Source organism: Oryctolagus cuniculus, chromosome 9 (assembly GCF_964237555.1).
Source record: "Oryctolagus cuniculus chromosome 9, mOryCun1.1, whole genome shotgun sequence".
Lineage (NCBI taxonomy): Eukaryota > Metazoa > Chordata > Mammalia > Lagomorpha > Leporidae > Oryctolagus > Oryctolagus cuniculus.
In genome coordinates this window covers 112431179-112454265 of record NC_091440.1, presented here as the reverse complement: position 1 = coordinate 112454265, position 23087 = coordinate 112431179, and the positions used below count along the sequence as shown (strand labels likewise).

The 23087-nt window shown below is 43.1% G+C and overlaps 1 protein-coding gene across 7 annotated transcripts in view; it reads left to right on the top strand.

Annotated features, from left to right (window-relative positions):
• Positions 1–18601, top strand: part of GUCY2C (guanylate cyclase 2C) — a 118844-nt gene extending 100243 nt beyond the window's left edge. For 5 of the 7 annotated variants that reach the window (XM_051850284.2, XM_070049419.1, XM_051850285.2 and 2 more), the window contains 5 exons: positions 314–488; positions 3951–4049; positions 5331–5425; positions 8514–8590; positions 9795–10425. In XM_051850284.2, the coding sequence (XP_051706244.1) occupies positions 314–488; positions 3951–4049; positions 5331–5425; positions 8514–8590; positions 9795–9969 (621 nt within the window). In that variant the 3' untranslated portion in view covers positions 9970–10425. Of the gene's footprint in view, positions 1–313; positions 489–3950; positions 4050–5330; positions 5426–8513; positions 8591–9794; positions 10426–10973; positions 11278–18512 lie in introns of those variants that run through there. The other 2 variants (XR_007921053.2, XR_011379003.1) reach the window with 2 other exon arrangements.
• Positions 18602–23087: the final 4486 nt, after the last annotated feature.

Genomic DNA, 23087 nt, shown 5'->3' with positions numbered 1-23087 from the left:
ACAAATTTTTTATCAAATAGAATGTAGAAAATAATAAATACTAAAGATGATTTTTCTGGATGATTTACATTATGAGTTAATTTTTGTACAGTTAAAATCCTTTATAGCTCTTTTATCATCCATTTAACTAGACTATGAAAATCCTAAAGAAATCAGCATAGAACTGGTCTTGAACTTGTCCCAGAAGTATATGTTGTTATGCTAATACTAAGTTCTCCCCAAAATTCTGTGTTTGATATGTGATTAACTGCCTCTGTCTGATTTCCATGACTTTGAGAGGGACAGAGCCACTGATGAGAAATTATTTCCACAGGTAGAAACCATAGGTGATGCCTACATGGTGGCTAGTGGTTTGCCTAAGAGAAATGGCAATCGACATGCATTAGACATTGCCAAGATGGCCTTGGAGATCCTCAGCTTCATGGGGACCTTTGAGCTGGAGCATCTTCCTGGACTCCCAGTATGGATTCGCATTGGAATTCACTCTGGTATGAAGTTGAGTGTCTTAGCAAGAGGGAATCTTATTTATGTTACCAACGTAATTAGAAGGGATGAAGTCTTCAGAGGAGATCAGTTTTCACATGAGGTTTACCCTTGGAGTCTGTGTGCTGAATGTGGGGCCCATTATACATGCTGACATATTTAGAAGCAGTCCCTGAAGAGTGCTAGTAACAACAACTTTGACTCCTTGAATGATAAACACCAACCACATCTGAAAACATCGTATATAGGTCATCGTATTTACTATTTCATTTATTTCCTTCCTGTTCCCCCCCTCTCTCATTCCAACTTCTGTATATTTTTTTCCACTACCATACTATAGTACCATAAGTGTACTAGATTATCTACAGGGGAAAAAAACAGCAGGTCAAATTCCTATATTTATAACTGCTCCAAAAATGGTATAGAAAGCACATGTGCCACTTCAAAGGCAATGAAAGTTACATAGAAAAACTTAACAAATTTAACAGAGTTCATTTGAACAAGAGAGACAGGCCTTGTGGCTCAGCAGGTTAAGCCACTGGTTGGGACACCTACAGCCCATATTGGAGTGCCAATTTGAGGCCTGGCATCTCCACTTCCAATCCAGCTTCCTGTAGATACCTTCTGAGAGACAGGAGATAATGGCTTAAATTCTTGGGGTCCTGCCACCCAGGTGGAAAACCTAGATGGAGTTCCAGGCTCCTGGCTTCAGCTGGCCTGGAATGGCTGTTGTGGGTATTTGAGGAGTAAACCAGCAAAATGGAAGATTCTCTCCTTCTCTCTCTCTCTCTCTCTCTCTCTCTCTCTCTCTGTGTTGTTCTGCCTTTTAATTGTTGAAAATAAACAAATATTTAAAAAACTGAGCTAAGAACAATTTCCAAATTGGGTGGACCTCAGAACCAGAAGAGGTTCAGGGGAACTTCAGTGGGCAACTCTGAGAAACCCACATTTCTAGACAGAGAATGGAAGTGAGGCAGAGGAACAGCCTGATTGGTTACAGTTCTGCATTGGCCTTGTTTGGATGTGGTCTACCCAGTTGGCAGCCTGTGATTGACTGAGACTCAGCTATTCATCACAAAAATATACTACTTAGTTAGATTTTCAGTTTGCTTACATACCAACCTAGGTTGCAGTTCATCAGGTACAGACTCAAGGTAAAAAGAAAGCCTCAGGCCAAATTTAGTTTAATTTCATATCCCTGAGCACAGAAATTTGAGACAATGAGTTACAGATATTTCACAAAGACAAAGTTGGAACAGAACTCAGAAGTCATATAGATTAATCTTATGCCAGCACAAGTAGTTTTTATAGATTCTGAGATAAATAATAATATAATCACTTTCAGAATAATCCCAGGACTCTCTGAAAACTCACTATTTCCCAAAACAATTCACTCCATTACTGAATAGTTATAATTGTTAGTTTTTCTTTGTGTTAAATCACATCTCCCTGTAATTTTTTTCCATTGCTCATTTTTCTCCCCTCCAAGCCTTACAGAAGACTTGGAGTACAGAAAACCCAAGAGATCACTGCAGGCTTTGTGGCAAGAACCAGACAACTACATTTGCAAAAGTTATCCCATCATCTACAGTTCTTAGCAACAGAGCCTAACAGTAAATATTTGTTAATCAAGTAATACATTGATGAGATTTGCAAAGTCAAAGTCAAAGAAGTTGAAAATTGCTGTTGAATCTTGGGCAGCCAGGAACATAGCTGTGGCCTTCCCCAAGCATGTCCACTGCAAAATGGCCAAGATGCTTCTGCATGCACAGGAGGGAACTTCTTGGGCATTTCCCAAGCTGCAGAAGCAGCTTACCCTCTCTTTTCTGACCCAACATAAATTTCCTGCCTGGAGGAAGAGCCCGCAGTAAGACTGAATGAACCAAGTCCGGGAAAATGGAGCTGTGGGTCTGACCCAGTCTCTTACTGGGAACCTGCTCAGTGCCTGACTGACTGCCAAGGCCTAGGCATTAGTTCATTGGGCTGGCATGAGAGTAGTTCATTGGGCTGGCACACATACCTGAAGGGATTAGGCCTAAGAAACTGAAAGCTTGCAAGGTTAAATGTGGATCATTGACAAGACATAATACCTTTAGGGGTGTTTTCATGACCAAGCCCTTCCCAAGGAAGTGAAGAGTTACTTGTCCATAGACCAACCAGACCTAACACACAGCCCGCATGGTCAGGGAGCTCAGAGAACTCTGACCAAGTAGCTGCCCCTCCTCTGCCTTTCATCCTGTAAGGGTTTTGTTCTATTTTAATTTTTTATTTTCAGTTTTTTTGTTTGTTTGTTTCATTTTGGCCTCAAGCCTGACAGGGAATTACTTAGGACTCAGGGAAAGTCTAGTATTTTGATTGTTTGTCCAAGTTCATAAATAGAGGATTTGTAGAATAAACCTATAAAGAAACTCATATAGATCGAAACCCAATAAGCCAACTAAAAAATTAAATGTTATTTCTACTCAAAACCCAGTTTTGAGATTTCTGGGTTGGTTTTTAACATCTAAAATTCTAACTCCTTGCCTTCAGTAATCCCACACAAATAACTAATAGAATGAGTCCTCTGTCCTACCCTATATGCCACAGGCCACAGTCTTACCTCGACTTCTGTTGTGCTTGTCAGAATGTCCTGGCTCGTAGGCCCCTCATCCAGCTGCATCCACATGGCCCATAAAATGCTTAGGGAAGATTATGCCAAGTCCTTGTCTTTTGGGTCTTTTAGCATCATGACACCAACCCCAGAAATACCACCCAAAATAAAAATAAAGCAAACTTGAGCCTTTGGAACTGAGTCTATGGTACCCTCCAGCAATCCATAGTTAGGGTCAAGTGGTTCAACACAGAAGCAACCAGTAGGTTCTCCTCTTCCTGACAGCCTTCTATTTAAAATATTAAGGATGGAATGGGTATTTAGTTTAGCAGTTAAAACACCTGCATTCTTTATCAGAGTACCTGGGTATGATGCCCAGCTCCAGCTCCTGACTCCAGCTTCCTGCCAATGCAGACCCTAGGAGAGGCAGTGGTGATGGCTCAAATTAGTGAGTTCCTGCTGCACACACAGGAGACCTAGATTGGGTTCCCAGCTCCTGACTTCATGTCCTAGCCATTGCAGGCATCTGGGGAGTAAACCAGCAAATAGGAGAGAGCTCGCTTTCTCTCATAATTAAAACAATTTAAAAATATATAATATATTAAGACAGCTCATCTTTCTGACCTGGATTTCTGGATGCTGCCTTGTTTAGTGCAAGTGTACTTTACTTCCTAAAAATATTGCATGTAAAAATGTTTTGCCGATTGGATGATCCGTCCATTGAAAGCAAAAGTCACAACTTGAATTTCACACCCTCAGCCACTTCTCCATGACATGAAGTACTCAGCATTGTGACCCCGCCAAGAGGCTTGCCCACTGTGACCCTGCCCTGCAGTTTCCGTCCCCTGCACTTCCTGCTATCTGTCCTTCATTCCAGGTCCCTGTGCGGCTGGAGTTGTGGGCATCAAGATGCCTCGCTATTGCCTGTTTGGAGATACCGTCAACACAGCCTCCAGGATGGAATCCACTGGCCTCCGTAAGAAGGGAGAATTGTTTTCCTTAGAGGGCCAAGAGCCTGTCATCCAGCAGTGGGCAGGATATAGGATCAGGTGCATAATAAGGAGATACCATAATAAGGAGATGCCAGTGAGATGATGAATGGCCCCTCATGCTGGCTGAACATGAGCCTGTGTCAATCCAGTCCTTGCTACCTTTGTTTCATTGCTTACTGATAATTTTATTCTTAGTTTTTATTCAGTTCCTGTATTTGTAATGTTCTAGATGGAATATCCATAAAACTCAGCATAAATTCTGTAACAAAAAAAATCAGTGTGCCAGATATTGGTTATATATCCTGATTCACATTCTTACTTCCCATATATTTTGTTTTTCTGTGAATCAATTGTAATAAGGAAAAAAAAGTTAGGTATTTATTCTATGCAAAGGCATACTGCGTTTGCCTGGCAAGGTAGAAATGAAAGACAATGTGCTGTATATAGCAGAAGGGAGGATGGCATTTTAGCAGTCTACCTACAAATCTGATACCAATTTGTACTGGAAAATCATGGTGCAAAGAATAAAGTTGGCATCAAAAAGACATGGATTAAAATCCCAACTATGTTGATCCCTAAGTTGGGAGGAAAGTTAGCTGTCCTTTGTAGGCTTCTGAAAGATGAAGATATAAATTGAGGCTGAGATACCAACCTTGTGAGAGTGTTTCCAGAAGGATTGGGCATGATGTTAAGCATTTAGCAATTCTCGGGTGTGTAATAGGCCTACATGTGCACTCAGAGAAGGGCAGACCTATGAGTGGCGATGCCCTCAACATTTGTTTGGCAGAAATATAGCAATGTTCCAGAAGAAGGAAATCTAAGAAAATCAAGACCCTATAACTGCCTTCAGAACTGTCCCGTGACAATCTCCACCCCAACTCTTCAGCTCTTTATTGTGACTTTTCCACTGGGCCTCCAGACCGAATTCCAACTTCAAGCTTGGTACAGCAAGCCACATCCAAAACTAGGTCCAAAAGACTAGTAATCTGAGCTGGTATGGGAATCTAGGCAGGGCAAAAGCTGGGAAGCTCTATCAATCAGGAGCCTGGGAACCAGTACCAGACCTCACTCCTCCCAAGTGTGATATTTCTTCTCTCACTGATGCCAGTTTTAATGTTATTTCACTGAAAAAAGCCATATTTCCCCTTGATGCAGGATACTTCTTTCAGGTGTTCCTGATATCCTGAATTAAGGCAAAACGAATGTGGCCATAAAGTAGACTTCCAAATGGATGGGATTTTCATTCATCTCTGTTGCATTTCCAGCCCTGAGAATTCACATGAATGGCTCCACTTTATCCATCCTGAAAAGAACTGAGTGCCAGTTCCTGTATGAAGTGAGAGGAGAAACATACTTAAAGGTAAGGAATACAAGAGACATTACACAGGGAAAACACTCAGACACACAAGGGCCAGGAGAGCTGAGGACCATGAAGATGGACAGTTCTTTTCTGTGCTGGGCACAACCCCATGATCACCCACAGCCCCTACAAGTAGAAACCACTACCCATGAAGGTGGTGAGAACTTTCCTTTTTTGGGGACTGGTTTTGTGACACAGCAGGTTAAGCCATCACCTCCGACAAGGGCATTCCATATGAGCACTTGTTCGTGTCCCAGCTGCTCCACTTCCTAACCAGCTCCCTGCTAATGCACCTGGGAAAACAGCAGAAGATGTCCCATGTGTTTGGACCCCTGCCACTCACGTAGGAAACACAGATGGAGTTCCAGGCTTTTGGCTTCAGACTGGCCCAGCCATGGCCATTGCAGCCATTTGGAGAGTGAAACAGCAGATGGAAGATCTCTCTCCCTCTTTTTCTCTCTCTCTGTAACTCTCTTTCAAGTAAAATAAAGTGAATCTTTAAAGAACTTTCCTTTACTTCATATAGCTTTTTTGATATTTTAAACAATGACCAATATGTTATAAACTGCTGTCACCCTTTCCTCCACATATATCTAAGATTTTTTTTTTTCCAATTGCTCCTCCAAACCAGAGAGCTACAATTAGGTCTAGGACTCAAAACTCCATCTCCTCACTTCTCTTTCTACCCTTGCTACAAGAGGCTGCTACTAGTAAGACCTGTGTTTCTCAGGAGTCTTCTGAAAGTTCATGAAAAATGTGGATTACGAAAAGGCTATGCATGGATTTCAAATTTTTTTACATCAAATAAACATATTTTCATTCCATTTTCATGAACTTTTTGAAGTACTCTTGTAGTTTTAACAAGTATTCTGAGTGTGATCATGTTAGACTTTGAGAATGGTTACTCTACATTCTCCCCATTGTTCAGGGTGGACATTTTAGCTGTTAAGATGGGGGCTGATTTGCCCATTGCCACATTGCAGTGTCTCAGTTCCACACTTGCCACCAGTCCTGCCTCAAGCTTTCTGCTAATGTGCAACCTGGGAGGCATTGGTGATGGCTCAGGTAACTGAGTTTCCATCACCCACCTGGGAGACCTGGTTTGAGTTCTCAGGTTTCAGCTTTGGCCCAGGGCAAATTCCAGCCACTGCTGGCATTTGGGCAGTGAACTAGGAGGTGGGAGCTCTTTTTTCTTTCTTTGTATCTGTCTATCATATCTATCTGTAGCTCTCTGCCTCTCAGAAAGATTAAAAAATCCTTTAAAATGCATATTATAAAAAAACTTTTTAAGAAAAATTTACAACAATATAAATTTATTTTTAACTCTATTCCATGATTTTTTTAAATGTACTTATTTTTGTTTTATTTTGAAGTACCAGCATTCATTTCTACACAGAGAATTTCCTCTCAAAATAGAAGTGGTTTGTGGATTATTGAGGTCCAAACACTGCTAGCAAACCACTAAAAATGAGTGATTTTTTTTTTTTTTTTTGACAGGCAGGGTTAGTAAGAGAGAGAGAGACAAAGAGAAAGGTCTTCCTTCCGTTGGTTCACCCCCCAAATGGCCGCTACGGCCGGCACTGCACGGATCCGAAGCCAGGAGCCAGGTGCTTCCTCCTGGTCTCCCATGAGGGTGCAGGGCCCAAGCACTTGGGCCATCCTCCACTGCCTTCCCCGGGCCACAGCAGAGAGCTAGACTGGAAGAGGAGCAACGGGACAGAATCCAGCGCCCCAATCTGAACTAGAACCCAGGGTGCCGGCGCTGCAGGCGGAGGATTAGCCAAGTGAGCCACAGCGCCAGCCAATGAGTGATTTTTTTTTTTTAGCCAGTCTCCTTTTCAAATATAAACTTAAACAAAAACAGTTCCCAATAAGTTCCTATATATTGCATAGCCCCAAGATGAGCCCAAAGGTCATATTACAAGTGTTTTTATGATGCAGATTTGTTTATAATTTATAGACCTAAGGTAGTGAAATGATGGCAAAAGTTTTGTCACAAAACTTTATTGCAAAATGCAGAAAGAAAATTCAGACAATGAAAACCTGTTGGATTTGTTGACATAGCAGAAATATAGACGAATCATCTTCCCTTTTAAGTTAGAGTTCTGATGTTAATATAGTTACTATAGTGGTATTTTAAAATTTTCTTGGGAAAAAAGAAAACCTCCAAAAAAGGAAAAAACGTGTCTGGTAAATAAGAGGCTTATTTTTATTTTTTAAAAAGATTTATTTATTTATTAGAGAGACAGAGAGAGAAAGAGAAAGAGTCTTCCATCCACCGGTTCATTCCCCAGATGGCTGCAACGGCTGGATCTGGGCCGATCGGAAGCCAGGAGCCAGGAGCTTCTTCCAGGTCTCCCACACAGGTGCAGGGGCCCAAGGACTTGGGCCATCTTCTACTGCTTTCCCAGGCCATAGCAGAGAGCTGGATCAGAAGTGAAGCAGCCAGGACTCGAACTAGTGCCCATATGGGATGCTGGCACTGCAGGTGGTGGCTTTACACGCTATGCCACAGGGCCAGCCCCTAAGAGGCTTATTTTTTTTTAATCACTCCTGGAAATTTGTCCAGAGATAATCCAGATCATAACAAAAAATGTGTACTGTGCTTAAATACAGCACTAGCAGCAGACTTTTGGCTGGTGGTTAAGATGCTTCCTTCATTGGAGTGCCTGGGTTTGATTCCTGGGTCTGGCTCCAGACTCCAGCTTCCTGCTAATCCAGACCCCTAGGAGGCAGCAGGGATGGTTCAAGTGATTTGATTGCTGCTGCTCACACAGGAGACCTGAATTGAGTTCCTTGCTCCTGACTTCAGCCCCCAGTTGGTAGGCTATCGGGCCATTTGGGAAGTAAGCCAGCACATGGAAACTCTGTCTCACAAATTACTAAAAAAAAAAAAGAAATATGTATGCAAAAATAAAAACCAGAAAAAATGTATGTGTATGTGTGTGTGTACATATGTATAAAAGTACCTATGAAAAATGCAGAAGTGAAATATGTCTTGGAAACAAAGAGATCACTGTAGGAACAGGGGGCTAGAACAAAACTGTCTCATTGGGCTCCATGGGACCTGTCCCTTTTGTCTCACTAGGGAAGAGGAACCGAGATCACCTACTGGCTGACAGGGATGAAGGACCAGGAGTACAACCTGCCAGCCCCTCCCACTGTGTAAGCTTCTGGGTGTGGCAGGGAGAGAGAGGGGGTAGGGGTGTAGCCAATTTAAGTGGGCACATGACTGCAAGTGGCAATGAAATATTGGATATGAGGTAACAGAATACATGTGAGTACAAAAAATTCCTGGAAGTAGAGTTAAAAGATGAGTTCAGTTTGGAAAAAGTAATGTTAAAATCCATGCATATGAGGGATCACAAAAAAGTTCAAGAAAAATGCACTTAAGACAGGAAGCCTATCCATGGTTTTATTCTTTTGCACCTAAATAAACTCACTTTTAATTCCGTGTTTCTGCAAACTTTTTGAAGTGCTCTCATACACATGAGCTTTAGAACCTCCCTTCTCCAGTTACTAGAAACTGGGGTCCTCTCAACTGTACCTATCGATTCTAGTGGCATGTTGCTTCCCTTTGAAACTGAAGTCCATGGCACAGTGGTTAAGCTGCCATATGTCACAGTCCTTGTATTTGAGTCTCAGCTTTGCTTCCAATCCGTCTTTCTGCTAACATGCACCCTGGGAGGTAGCAGATGATGGTGCAAATACTTGGATTCCTGCCACCCATGTGGAAGAACTGGGTGGAGTTCCAGGCTTCTGACTTCAGCCTGGCACAGCCCCAGTTGGTGGTAGCATTTGGAGAATGAGCCAGTGGATGGAAGATCTCCTTCTGTCTCTCTGCCTTTCAAATAGAAAGAAAGAAAGAAAGAAAGAAAGAAAGAAAGAAAGAAAGAAAGAAAGAAAGAAAGAAAGAAAGAAAGAAAGAAAGAAAGAAAGAAAGGAAGGAAGGAAGGAAGGAAGGAAGGAAGGAAGGAAGGAAGGAAGGAAGGAAGGAAGGAAGGAAGGAAGGAAGGAAGGAAGGAAGGAAGGAAGGAAGGAAGGAAGGAAGGAAGGAAGGAAGGAAGAAAAGAAAAAAATCTGCCAACTCAAATTCCATTTGTTTCTTAAAACAAAAAAGAAAGAAAGAAATTGAAGTCTGGTTTCCTGCTTGAAATACCGTCTGCTTATTCTACTTCTTCACATAGCAGGGATGAAAGGTCTTTAAGTGCCTCAAGGGCAAGGATCACTGTGTATTCTTTGGACTGTGTGTGTTTAACACAGAAAAGGCATTCAATGAGAGATTGGTGAGCTGAACTGATGACTCTGGAGCCAAGGAATATCCCGTGTCTTTTGCTGATTCTGTTTTCTCTCCTCACCCACCTTCCAGGGAGAATCAACAACGATTGCAAGCAGAATTTTCAGACATGATTGCCAACTCTTTACAAAAAAGACAGGCTGCAGGAATACGAAGTCGAAAACCCACACGGGTAGCCAGCTACAAAAAAGGCACCCTCGAGTACTTGCAACTGAACACCACGGACAAGGAGGTCACCTATTTTTAAACCTCAGTGAGGTGTAAGGACTCACAAATAAAACACAGCAGCTCTTGGGCAGCAACCTCGTGTCCTGGAGCCTGCAGTTTCCTGAGACCTCAATGAAACAGAGAAGCACTTGGCCTTGGCAGCCCTGTCTGGAACAGACTATCTTCCATGAATCACACATGTGTTCTCAGCGACAGAACTGCCGAAGCCTTATCCTAACAGCTACTCCAGGGAGCTTCAGACTGGAAAAGAGGAGGAAGGAACGTACTGTCTAGAACTTGAGGAGAGTTTGTTCTCATTCCATGTATGTTGTTTTGTTTTGTTTACTGGCTCTTTTTCCTTCTATACTCATGATAGAATGTTTTTAGTTGTCCCAATTATATTTTAAGTACCTTGTTTCCATTAAAGTGCACTTAACTCATAATTTTTGCAGAATAATGTAATATATATTAAGCAAGAATAAAAGTTAACAGTTTACTGGGTCTGTCCATTCTGTCCATTTTCCTGGAATGTAGCAGCCATTATCAAGTGCTTTTTGAAAAACTGACCGAATTTCCCAACACTGAAGCCTGGCAAAGCTAGCATTATCCAGGTATAAGAACCTTGAAGCTCTGTCTTAGCTGCTATGCATGAGGAGATTTTTGACCTTTAAACAGTGGCAGTACCTCTGCTTATCCACTTAGCACTGCGGGTGTCCAACACCCAGGCAAGGGTCAAATTCCTGCACTCTCTTTACTTTCTGTAAAGCAGTCAATGTCTCTAAGCTCCCAGTGTTTCTTCAGTAAATCGTGAATCCTAATATCTCCCTCAAGGTATTGTCATAAAAATATTTTTTAAAGAAACTTATCAAGAACCTAGCACAGTGTTTATCACATAGCAGACTCTCAAAACAAATCTCTGTGTTCCTCTTAACCCCTCTCTCTGCTTGCTTTATAAAGCAGAACTAAAAATTCTAAAACCCAGGCCTTTGTGTGTGCTAAACATGCAAAAGATCATTTGTGGTTTTTTTTAACAATTAATTTTAGGAGCTGTTGCAGCGAGTTAAGCTGCTGCTTGCCATGTACCATCCTATATGAACACTGGTTCGAGTCCCAGCTGTTCCACTTCCAATCCCACTCCTTGCTAATGCACCTGGGAAAGCAACAGAAGACGTCCTGAGTGTATGGGCTTCTGCCACCCACGAGAGAGACTCAGATGGAGTTCCAGGCTCCTAGCTTCGGCCCAGTCCAGACTCTGCCATTGCAGTCATTTGGGAAGTGAACCTGCAGATGGAAGATACCTCTCCCCCACCACCCTGTGTAACTTTGTCTTTCAAATAAATAAATAAATCATTTTTGATAATTGATTATAGAATCTTTCAAACATATATAAATTTAGATGGAATAATTAATGAAACCTCATATGTTCATAAGTTTCAAGAAATATCAACATTTTCCCAGTCATGTTTCAATTTTGTCAGTCTTTTAAAGGAAATTACAACCATCCCATTTTTTACTTCTAAATACCTCTGCATGTCTTTTATATATATAATATATAATATATATATATATATATGAACTTTTTTATTTCTTTGGGAGTCAGACACATACACATACACAGAGTAGTAGAGAGAAAGAGACAGACATAGAGATTAAAAAAAAAAAAAAGCTTTCATCTACTGGCTCACTCCCCAAATGCCCACAATGGCCAGGGCCAGGCCAGGACCAAAGCCAGCAACCATGAACTCAATCCTGGTTTCCACGTGAGTGACAAGCTCAAATACTTGAGCCCTCACTGCTGCCTCCCAGGGTCTGCATCAGCAGGAAGCTACAGTCAGGAGCCAGAACCAGGTACTGAACCCGGCACTTCCATGTGGGATGCAGGTGTCCTAGTGTTCAAACGCCTGCCCACTCAAAACACCTTTATAACACAGGATGGACAAGCTCTTTCTGTGAAAGATTTTAGGCATTAAGATTTTAGGCTTTATGGGACAAAGTGCCTCTGTGGTAACTACGCATCTTGCTGTATTGCTGTAAAAGTTAATTTACAGAAACCGAGTGGCTCATGGTCTGTTCACTCCTAGTCTGACAGATAAGGAGTTTTCCCCTCAGGGGGCCACCAGCTGCAGGCTTTACTGGGAAAGGACTAGGCCCAGGAGCCGGTGCCCTGGAGGCTGCTGGGTGTTGGGCCACAGCAGCTGCCATTGCAGTGCCAAACCTCCTTCTGTGATTCTCTTGAGGCGCTCATGCTGCTGCTTCTCTGAGTCCCACAGCTGCTCCTGGGAGCCTCTCGGGTCCACATGGCAGCCCAGGGCTACTGGGTCTCAGCCTGCAGCCACGCCTTCCTCACCTCCCAGTGCTCCCTCTGCCACCACCACCGGTCCTCAGTCATCTGTGACATCTTGGCCATGGGCTGTGCCATGAGCTGCTCCCTGTCCACACACTTATTCTCGGCCAACTGTTGCACTCACAGTGCCTGCAGTATGGTCACCAGGCTCAGGTACCTTTCACTCTCCTGGGCCTCCAGCTCACTCAGCTGCTCCCAAAAAGGCCAGAGCTATCTGGGGGGGTATCCTGGAGGCAGCACCATGCCTTGCCAACTGCTTGGGATCCTCAGCACAGGGTCAGCAGGAACCCTGGATCTGCCCAGTGGTGGAGGAGCCGTGGTACCTGATTGCCCCGAGCCTGGGCCCAGAGTGCTAGATAAGGAATTTTTTTTTTTTATTTGACAGGAGATAGAGTTATAGACAGTGAGAGAGGGAGAGAGAAAGACAGAGAGAAAGGTCTTCCTTCCGTAGGTTCACTCCCCAAATGGCCGCCATGGCCAGTGCTGCGCCGATCTGAAGCCAGGAAGCCAGGTACCTCCTCCTGGTCTCCCATGCGGGTGCAGGGCCCAAGCACTTGGGCCATCCTCCACTGTCCTCCCGGGCCACAGCAGAGAGCTGGACTGGAAGAGGAGCAACTGGGACTAGAACTCGGCACCCATATGGGATGCCGGCGCCGCAGGCGGAGGATTAACCAAGTGAGCCATGGCACTGGCCCCCAAATAAGGAATTTTTTAAAGCATAACTAAATGCCAGTGCCACATTAAATGAAATCAGTAAGAAGCACTTGATATGAGCCCTATTTAGAGGTTCATATTTAATAAAATTTCTTGGGCTATTTCCATTTTTTGTTTCAAATCAAGACCTGAAAATATCCATACACTGCATATGTTTGAAATTTCACTCTAGTCCCTTTTAGCCTTCAACAGTTTGCCCATATGAGGGTACTTCAAAAAGCCCATGGAAATGGTGCCAAACAACATGCCAAACTACTTGGAGGTGTTGCAATAGAACCCACAAACCTGGGTCCACTCAGCCTATGCATAGAAAGCCAGTCACTGACATCACAGTGTGGCAGAAAGTAGGTGTTTATTGCAAAGAGCAGATCAAGGAGCTCCCCCAGGAGTGAGGACTGAAGGTTCTTACAGATTGAAATTGGGGGTGAGGGGTATGTGTTCATCTCATGTCCAGGTTCCTGGTTGTTCAATGTACATGTGATCTTTGATTGGTTGGCGATGCTGTGCTCTTTAGGGAATTTATGACAGCCAGGTGGGCTTTAGTTGTTCTGGGGGTTACATGTAAGTGGCAGTCACCTTCTGTCCCAGACCTGGAATTTCCCTGCCAGAACCTGGAATCTCCTTAAACAAACCCTTCTGGACAACACTGGCCAGTAAGGTTTAATCTACTGTAGAAGCAGATGACTTCTTGAGTATGATCATTAGAACCCTGTCAGGCCAGTGGTACCACGCCCTCAATTAAGTGAGTTCCTTTTTTTTTGGACTGGCAAGGACACCTTGGGCTAAGGGAATACAGATGAGAGTTTTGCCTTTATATTTTAGGGGTTCAGTTTCAGAAATGAAATTAAAAGTATGAGTTTCTTTTGGTGCAAGGAATTTTTTTCATCATATGTAAAAGATAAATATTATGAAAAAAAAACCTGTGGATTTCAAAATTTTTATTTATTTTATTTGAAAGGCAAAAAGAAAGATATATCTTTCATCCATTGGTTCACTCCCCAAATGCCAACAATAGCTGGGGCTGAGCCAGGTGAAAGCCAGGAGCCTGGAAATCAGTCTGGGTCTCCCACATGGGTGCAACCCCCATTCTTGAGCTATCACTGGCTGCCTCGTGGGGCTGCATTAGCAGAAAGCTGTATTGAAATAGAGCTGGGTCCTGAAACCAGGCACTCTGATGCAGGATGTGGACATCCCAAGTGGTGACTTCACCAATGTACCAAATACCTGCCCATCAGACTTTTTGTGCCAAAAATAAAGTCACACTTATAATTTTCTACAGATTTTTGGAGTACCCTCATAATACTGTTTTCCCATGACTGTTCCAAAAAGCTAGCATTTTCCTGCACTGTTCCTCACTTTTTTAAAAATTTATTTGAAAGGTAGAGTTAGAGAGGCAGACAGACCACTTGGAAACATAAAATGTCTGATTTTAAAACTATTAAAGTACAATGGCCAGTGTTGTGGCACAGCAGGTTAAGCCTGTGACACTGGCATCCCCTACTGAAGTGCTGGTTTGAGTCTCAGTTGTTCCATTTCTTTTTTTTATATTCTTAAAAGATTTATTTTGTTTATTTGAAAGACAGAGTTACAGAGAGAGGGAGAAACAGAGAGAGAAAGAAGTCTTCCAAATGGCTGCAACGGTCTATGTTGCTCTACTTCTGATGGAGCTGCCTTGCTAATATGCCTGGGAAGAGGGTCCCTGTCACTGATCGTGGAGAAGAGGATGGAGTTTCAGGCTCCCAGCTACAGCCTGGCCCAGACCTGGCTGTTGCAGCCATTTAGGGAGTGAATCAGCAGATGGAAAGTCAATCTCTCACTCTGTCTCTGCCTTTCAAATAAATAAATAGATACAAATCTTAAAATATTAAACAATGCAATTAAACCATCCAGACATATGTTTTGTCTATTATATACCAAAAATCCATTATCAAAAAAGTGAATCAAGGCCAGTGCCATGTTCAATAGGCTAATCCTCCGCCTAGCGGCGCTGGCACACCAGGTTCTAGTCCCAGTCGGGGCGCTGGATTCTGTCCCGGTTGCCCCTCTTCCAGTCCAGCTCTCTGCTGTGGCCCAGGAGTGCAGTGGAGGATGGCCCAAAGGAAGCACCTGGCTCCTGGCTTGGGATCAGCGCGGTGCGCCGGCCGCAGCGGCCATTGGAGGGTGAACCAACGGCAAAAAGGAAGACCTTTCTCTCTCTCTCTCTCTCTCTCACTATCCACTCTGCCTGTCCAAAAAAAAAAAAAAAAAAAAAAAAGTGAATCAAGACCTAAAATGAAAAAAGGCAATTTTTCTTTATTCCCTTTTTTTAATCCCCTGGAAAATAATGGAAGTAAATTATAGGAGATAAAACTCCAAGTTTAAATAAATCAAAAAATAAAATGCTCAAAATTTTAAAATATATGATACATATCTGTTTTTAAAAAACTGATATCTGGAACAAAATAAGTATGAAATTTGAGTGATCCCATTAATTCCTCAGACCTCAAGCAAGAAACAAAAATGACCACCAAAAAATACCAAAAACCTTCAAAGTTAGTATCACTATCCTGAAAGTCTGATCTGTTGATTTGTGGTTTGAGGTAGCCAGATGTAGGCCATGAAGAAAACAGGAAATGTCCTGGTAAATATTTTTTAAAGATTTATTTATCTATTTGAAAATAAATAGAGAGGGAGCGACAGAGGGGGGTCTTCCCCCTGCTGATTCACTCCCCAAATAGCCACAATGATTGGGGCTGGGACGAGCCAAAGCCAGGAGCCAGGAGCTTCTTCCTGATCTCCCATGTAGATGTAGGGGCCCAGGAATTTTCAAAATAAATAAATAAATCTAAAGTAATAATAATAATACATAGAGAACTTCTGATACAGACAAAATAGTACAGATTATTTCTGATCTTCTTTAAGTACAACTATAGATCCATGATATAATACAACAACAAAAGGACAATTTGGGAAGGTAGAAAGAGGAAGTTAGACTGTTTAGGGACCGTAAGTCTGGCAGAACAATATTATAAGAGTATCTTCCTTCCCTCCATGAGCTGGGGGTGGGGACGGTAGACAAGCTAGGGGGTGGGGCATTTGTCACAGCAGTTAAGATGCCATTTGCGGGGGTGGATGCTAAGCCTCCAACTGTGGCTGCACCACTTCCAATCCAGCTCCCTGTTAATGGCCTGGGAAAGCAGTAGAAGATGGCTCAAGTGCTTGGGCCCCTGCACCCACGTGGGAAACACAGAGGAAGCTCCTGACTCCTGGCTTTGGATCGGCCCAGCTCTGGCAACTGCGGCCGTTTGGGAGAGAATCAGCAGATGGAAGACCTCTCTCTGTAACTCTGCCTCTCAAATAAATAAATCAATAAATAATTTAAAAAAGAGAGAAAGAGAGACACTACTTGGGACACCTACATTCCAAACCAGAGTGCCTGGGTTTGAGACCCAGCTGCACTCCCAGTTCCAGCTTGCTGCTAATGCACATCCTTAGAGACAGCAGGTGATGGGCTCATGTACTTGAGTCCCTGCAACTCTTGTGGGAGACCTGAATGGAGTTCCTGGCTCCTGGCTTCAACCTGGCCCAGAACCAGAACCAGCTGTTATAGGCATTTGGGGGAGTGAACCAAGTAAGCTCTCTCTTCTCTCTCTCTCTCCCTCTCTCTCTCTCCCTCTCTCTCCCTCTTTCTCCCTCTCTCTCCCTCTCTCTCCCTCTCCCTCTCTCTTTCTTTCTCATTGTAGCTGTGCAATAAATTTTAGAACAGGGTAGAATGCTTCCTCCTACTTTATTCTTACTTTGCAAATATCTCAGCTACTTCAGGTACTTTACATTTCCATATACATTTTAGAATAAACTTATCGATAGCTACAATAAAACTACTGGAGTTTTGATATCTTTTGCATTAAAACAAAATATCAATGTGGAGAAAACTAGTATCTTAACTATGTTATCTATGAACATAATATTTCTCACAATTTATATAGATCTTCTGTCACATATGTAATTTAAATGTTCTAGTAGTCACAGTTTTAAAGAAGTAAAATAAAGCAGGTAAATTATCTTAATAATGTATTTAATGAAACCAATATATTATAAGTATTACTATTTCAGCATGAAATCAATATAAAATTATCTATTAGACATTTTCCATCCTTTTTGATGGCATCAGTGGGTCTTTTTTTTTTTTAAGATTTGTTTATTTGAAAGGCAGAGTTACAGAGAGGCAGAGGCAGAGAGAGATAGAGAGGTCTTCCACCCACTGGTTCACTCCCCAAATGGCCGCAATGGCCAGGGCTGCACCAGACGGAAGTCAGGAGCTTCCTCCAGGTCTCCCACATGGGTGCAGGGACCCAGGGACTCGGTAGAAGATGTTCTACTGCTTTCCCAGGCCATAGCAGACAGTGGGATCAGAAATAGAGCAGCCAGGACTTGAACCATATGGGATGCCAGCGCTACAGGTGACAGCTTTACCTATTACTCCACAGTGCCAGCTTCCTTGGTGGGTCTTTAAAAGCACACCTCAATTCATAGTAGCCATATTAAAAATGCCTAAGAGTCTTATATCACTAATCACTATTAATTACAGCACTGTTCTAGAATGCAAAAACTGATAGACATTCTTTTTCAGGGAAAGGAAAGGAAATAATAGATTAAGTAAGAGGATAAGAGACTCTCCAGAGACAGAACCAGATACAGATATGACATAGGTGTTGAAACTATCTGAGGGAGAGTTTTAAACAGCTGTAATTAATGTGCTAAAATCTCTGAAGGAAAAAGTGGACAACATGAAAGTGGCCTATTAATAGGTCATTAGTAGACTCCATACAGATTATGAAGAAATCAACATACTCAAAGACAATATTAAAGAAAATATCCAACTAATAAAAGAGAAAAATAAGTGGAAAAAACAAGAGCTACTAAGAACTGTAGAACAATATCAGTTTCATATGTAGGCCACTGGAATTGCAGGAGACAAAGAGACCAAAGCATGAGGAACATTTGAGGAAATAATACCTGAGAGTTTACCTAATGTAATGACAGACACTAAACTACAGATCCAAGAATCTCAGAGAACTTCAGACTCATGACTTTCAATTCACATTTTTCCAAAAGCATGATTTATCATTTTCATTCATATATATCTGTGGAAATAAATCATGTCTTGTGGTTTATAAAAGTACCGATGTTTTATGAATGGGAATTGCACAATAACCCTCTGCAACTTCTACCGAGTTCTTGGATCTCCCATTCACAAAAATCAGCCTAGAGTAGTGCTTCTCAGTCTGTGTTGAAAGGGACCTTCTTTTATTTCCCTTTCATGTGTGTCTCAGAACAATACTGCTATGGTTTGCATGGGAGTTGTCCCCCAGATGTTCATGGCTCCCAGAACAGCTGTGTTGAAGTGATGGAACCTTCTGGCATCTGGGTCACTGGGGGCACTGCCCTTGAAAGAGATTACTGCTGGTCTTAGAGTTAGTTCTTGTGAGAGTGTTTGTTATGAAGTGAGGCCACCAACTCATGTACTTGGCCCCTTCTGTACACAGGTGTTTCGCTTCCCACTTCTCCACCACACTGTGATGTAGCCAAGGAGGCCCTCCCCAGAGACCTAACAGATGGGACCACCAAATCTTGGACTATCGGCTTCCAAACATGTGAGCTAAGTAAACCTTTTTTCACTATGAAGTACCTAGCTTGAAACCTAGCTTATAGTAATAGAAAATAGACTAAGATTCCTTTATAAACCATAAAATCACATGTCTGGATGTGATGGAAATATCCAAGTCCTGTAAAAGTCTCCACAAAGTCAGGAGAATCCAGAAACAATACCTTGTCACAATAGAGTTGTTTCAACAAACACTGCTGTAGCCATTGCTTGGTACCTGTACCATTAATGCCAGGAATGGCTACAGTTGTCCTGGAAGAACCAGATGCCTCTGCTGTGTGCTTGCTGAAATTCCATCACCCCAAACATGACTGCTTCTTCATTGCTCCAAGGTTTCCAAGGTAATCTGCTTAGTGGAAACTAGATATGTCAGAATCCTAAGAGTCTGGAAAATCTTATGACAGCTTACAAGGAGCCAACAATTAAAAAGGAGACAAATATTCATCATCTGCCTCAAGTTCTACAGTAGAAACCATTGAGTTCTCAGACTTTCTCTGTTTCTCTGTTAGTTACCATCACCTGCCTCCCTGCCAGCCCTGTGCATGGCTGGAAACTTGCTCACCTGGCCATAACTAGTGGGAATAGGTAGACCTCTAACTCCTGCAGGACCAGTCTGATTTTCTAGGAAATGGGGCTCCAACTCACAAGTAAAGCAGAGTTGAGTGATAAAGTGGTGTCAGATAACATTGGAACTGAAATTTTTCCACCATGTGTGGGTAGAAGGGAAAGAAAGCAATTGACAAGCATCCTGCATTGGAGGAGCAGTTCAATTCCTGGCTTCTCTGCTTCTGATCCAGTTTCCTACTGACATGCCTGGGAACGCATCATTACTGAGTCCCCGCCACCCACCTGGGAACCTGGATAGAGTTCCTGGTTCCTGGTCAGGGTTTGACCCAGACCTGGGTGTTGTGACATTTTGGGGAGTCAACCAGAGGGTAAAAGATCTCTCTCTTGCTCTCACTCTCACTCTGCCTTTAAAATAAATAAATATATTTTTAAAAAAGAATTGCAATCATTGTTAGGAAGGCAGCATCACTAAGTTATAAAAGAATGCTCTTTCACAGGGGTTGAAAGTAAGAAGAGACAGATTGAACTGGATGGGGAAGAAACAAGGCAGGAAGGTTAATGAGCAATGAAGTTCAGAAGAACCCTATCCTAATAACTTGCCAAATAACAAGATGTCATCAGGAAGTTACCAGGGCCTACGGAGAGGAGAGGATCTCTTAGGTCATGATTCAGGCCAGCAATGTAGTGTAGTGGGTTAAGTCACAGCCTGCCATGCCACCATCCCATATGAGCGCCAATTCGGGAAAGCAGCAGATGACTCGAGTGCTTGGGCCCCTGCTACCCACATGGAAGGCTCAGATGGAGTTCCTGGCCCTTGGCTTTGGCCTGACCTAGCCCTGGCTATTGCAGCCATTTGGGAAATGAGCCAGTGGGTAGGAGATCTCTGTCTCTGTCTCTCCCTCTCTCAAGCTCCTTCTTTCCCTCCCTCCCTGTTACTTTGCCTTTCAAATAAATAAAATAAATCTTAAGAAAACAAAAACAGGCCAGCGCCGTGGCTCACTAGGCTAATCCTCCGCCTTGTGGCGCCGGAACACCGGGTTCTAGTCCCAGTCGGGGCGCCAGATTCTGTCCCGGTTGCCCCTCTTCCAGGCCAGCTCTCTGCTGTGGCCCGGGAAGGCAGTGGAGGATGGCCCAAGTGCTTGGGCCCTGCACCCCATGGGAGACCAGGATAAGTACCTGGCTCCTGCCATTGGGTCAGCTCAGTGCGCCAGCCGCAGCGCACCGGCCGTGGCGGCCATTGGAGGGTGAACCAAGGGCAAAAGGAAGACCTTTTTCTCTGTCTCTCTCTCTCACTGTCCACTCTGCCTGTTTAAAAAAAAGAAAAGAAAAAGAAAACAAAAACAAAAGGGAAGACATCTAAACAGCACTCTGGCCTCAGAATCAGCCCTTAAGGCATTCGGATCTGGCTGAAGAGCCCATGAGAGTATTTTAGGCATGGAAAGCCAAAACACTCTGGCAAAAAAAAAAAAAAAAAAAAAAAAAAAAAAAAAAAAAAAAAAATGACCTAAATGAAAGATCTCTGTGAGTGAGATCCCAGTAGAAAGAAGGGGCCATCAAAGAAGGAAGTATCTTTCTCTGAAGTAAGGAGAGAATTTCCATTTTGATTATGGCCTTGTCTAAATAAGGTTGGGGCTGGCACCACAGCTCAACAGGCTAATCCTCCACCTGTGGCACTGGCACACTGGGTTCTAGTCCCGGTCAGGGCATCGGATTCTGTCCCAGTTGCCCCTCTTCCAGGCCAGCTCTCTGCTGTGGCCAGGGAGTGCAGTGGAGGATGGCCCAAGTACTTGGGCCCTGCACCCCATGGGAGACCAGGAGAAGTACCTGGCTCCTGCCATCGGATCAGCGTGGTGCGCCAGCCACAGCGTGCCGGCCGCGGGGGCCATTGGAGGGTGAACCAACGGCAAAGGAAGACCTTTCTCTCTGTCTCTCTCTCTCTCACTGTCCACTCTGCCTGTCAAAAAATAAAATAAATAAATAAATAAATCAACAACAGGAGTCACTGGGCACTTGCTCCCCATGTAGGACCTCTGTCCTTAATAAGTTGCACTATGCAAATTAACAGTAAAACTAGTATTTAAACAATACTTTACACCTTATGTGTCTGTGTGGGTGCAATCTGTTGAAATCTTTACTTAGTATATACTAAGTTGATCTTCTGTATATAAAGATAATTAAAAATGAATCTTAATGCCGGCGCCGCAGCTCACTAGGCTAATCCTCCGCCTTGCGGCGCCGGCACACCGGGTTCTAGTCCCGGTCGGGGCGCCGGATTCTGTCCCGGTTGCCCCTCTTCCAGGCCAGCTCTCTGCTATGGCCAGGGAGTGCAGTGGAGGATGGCCCAGGTGCTTGGGCCCTGCACCCCATGGGAGACCAGGAAAAGCACCTGGCTCCTGGCTCCTGCCATCGGATCAGTGCGGTGCGCCGGCCGCAGCGCGCTGGCCGCGGCGGCCATTGGAGGGTGAACCAACGGCAAAGGAAGACCTTTCTCTCTGTCTCTCTCTCTCACTGTCCACTCTGCCTGTTAAAAAAAAAAAAAAAAATGAATCTTAATGAAGAATGGGATGGGAGAGGGAATAGGAGATGGGCTGGTTTGCGGGTGGGAGGGAGGTTATAGGGGGAAAACTGCTATAATCCAAAAGTTGTACTTTCTAAATTTATATTTATTAAAGTAAAAAAATAAAAATAAAATACAAAGTAAAAAAAGGAGGGTATAATTCTAGTGTCCTGAGCACTCATTTAAGGTACAAGCTCAGAGGAATCAGGAAGCTCCACCCAGAGGCTCTGCTCCACTGTCAGATAGTTTGGCTTCAATGCCACAACAGTACAAGGGGATTGCTGGATACCTACTGCTACTGTAAAGCAATGGGAGAGGAGCCACAGTACACACACTCTGGGGATGGACTGGAACACACTAAAGCAGGCCAAGTGAGGACAAAGGAGGACGGGACCCTTTGGGTGTGATTTAGTTTGTGGTGGATTCTGTGCCTTCTCTTAGCTAAATACACGTGACCTGTCTTTTGGACTCAGCATAGATTCCATGCCCTCCAAGAGTGTCTCCAGACCAGAGCTGTCTACTTACAGATGTGAACTACTCACTGGACACTTATCTTAGACAAACATCTGTAAAAGCTTTGTTTTCATGTGTGTGTGTGATATGCTGCAATGAGTTCATGTGTGCTATGGAAGAAGGAAGCCTCATTGTTCTAGAATATATAGGTAATATAAATATATACATAGGATACTTACAGAAAATCTATCTCATCCATAATATAAATTGATGATTTTGCCACTGATGCTGGCAATGACTTTTATGTTGTGGAATCTCTCCCATATTCCACAGTTCTGCTTTGAGATTCATCTCAGCTATCACATCCTCTTACTATGAGAGTACTTCAAAAAAAAGTTCATGGAAAAACTGAATTAAAAGATACATTTATTTTGGTGCAAAAATTGTTGAAATCCAAACATGAAAGAAGTCATCAACAAATTCATGGAAAATGCATACTAAGAACAAGAAGATGTTGCAACAAAATGAATGGAACTGGAGGACATTGTGCTAAAAGAAACAAGCCAGACACATAAAGACAAATATCATATGTCCTCCCTCATATGTGGGATCCAAAATAAAAAAAAGAACAAAGCTCAGTCTGAACACAGAGTGTTGACTATCAGAGGTGGCAGAGAGGGGTAGGAAGGATAGAAGGAGTTTGGATAAAATAAAAATAAGGAAAGCTGGGTATGGCTCATTGTGGCAAATATCTTAATAGATATTATGAATAGAGGAAGCAAGGTACAGGTTTATGGGAATTCATTGTATAACCACTGTCCAATTTTTTTAAAGATTTATTTACTTATATATTTCAAAGTCAGAGTTACACAAAGATAG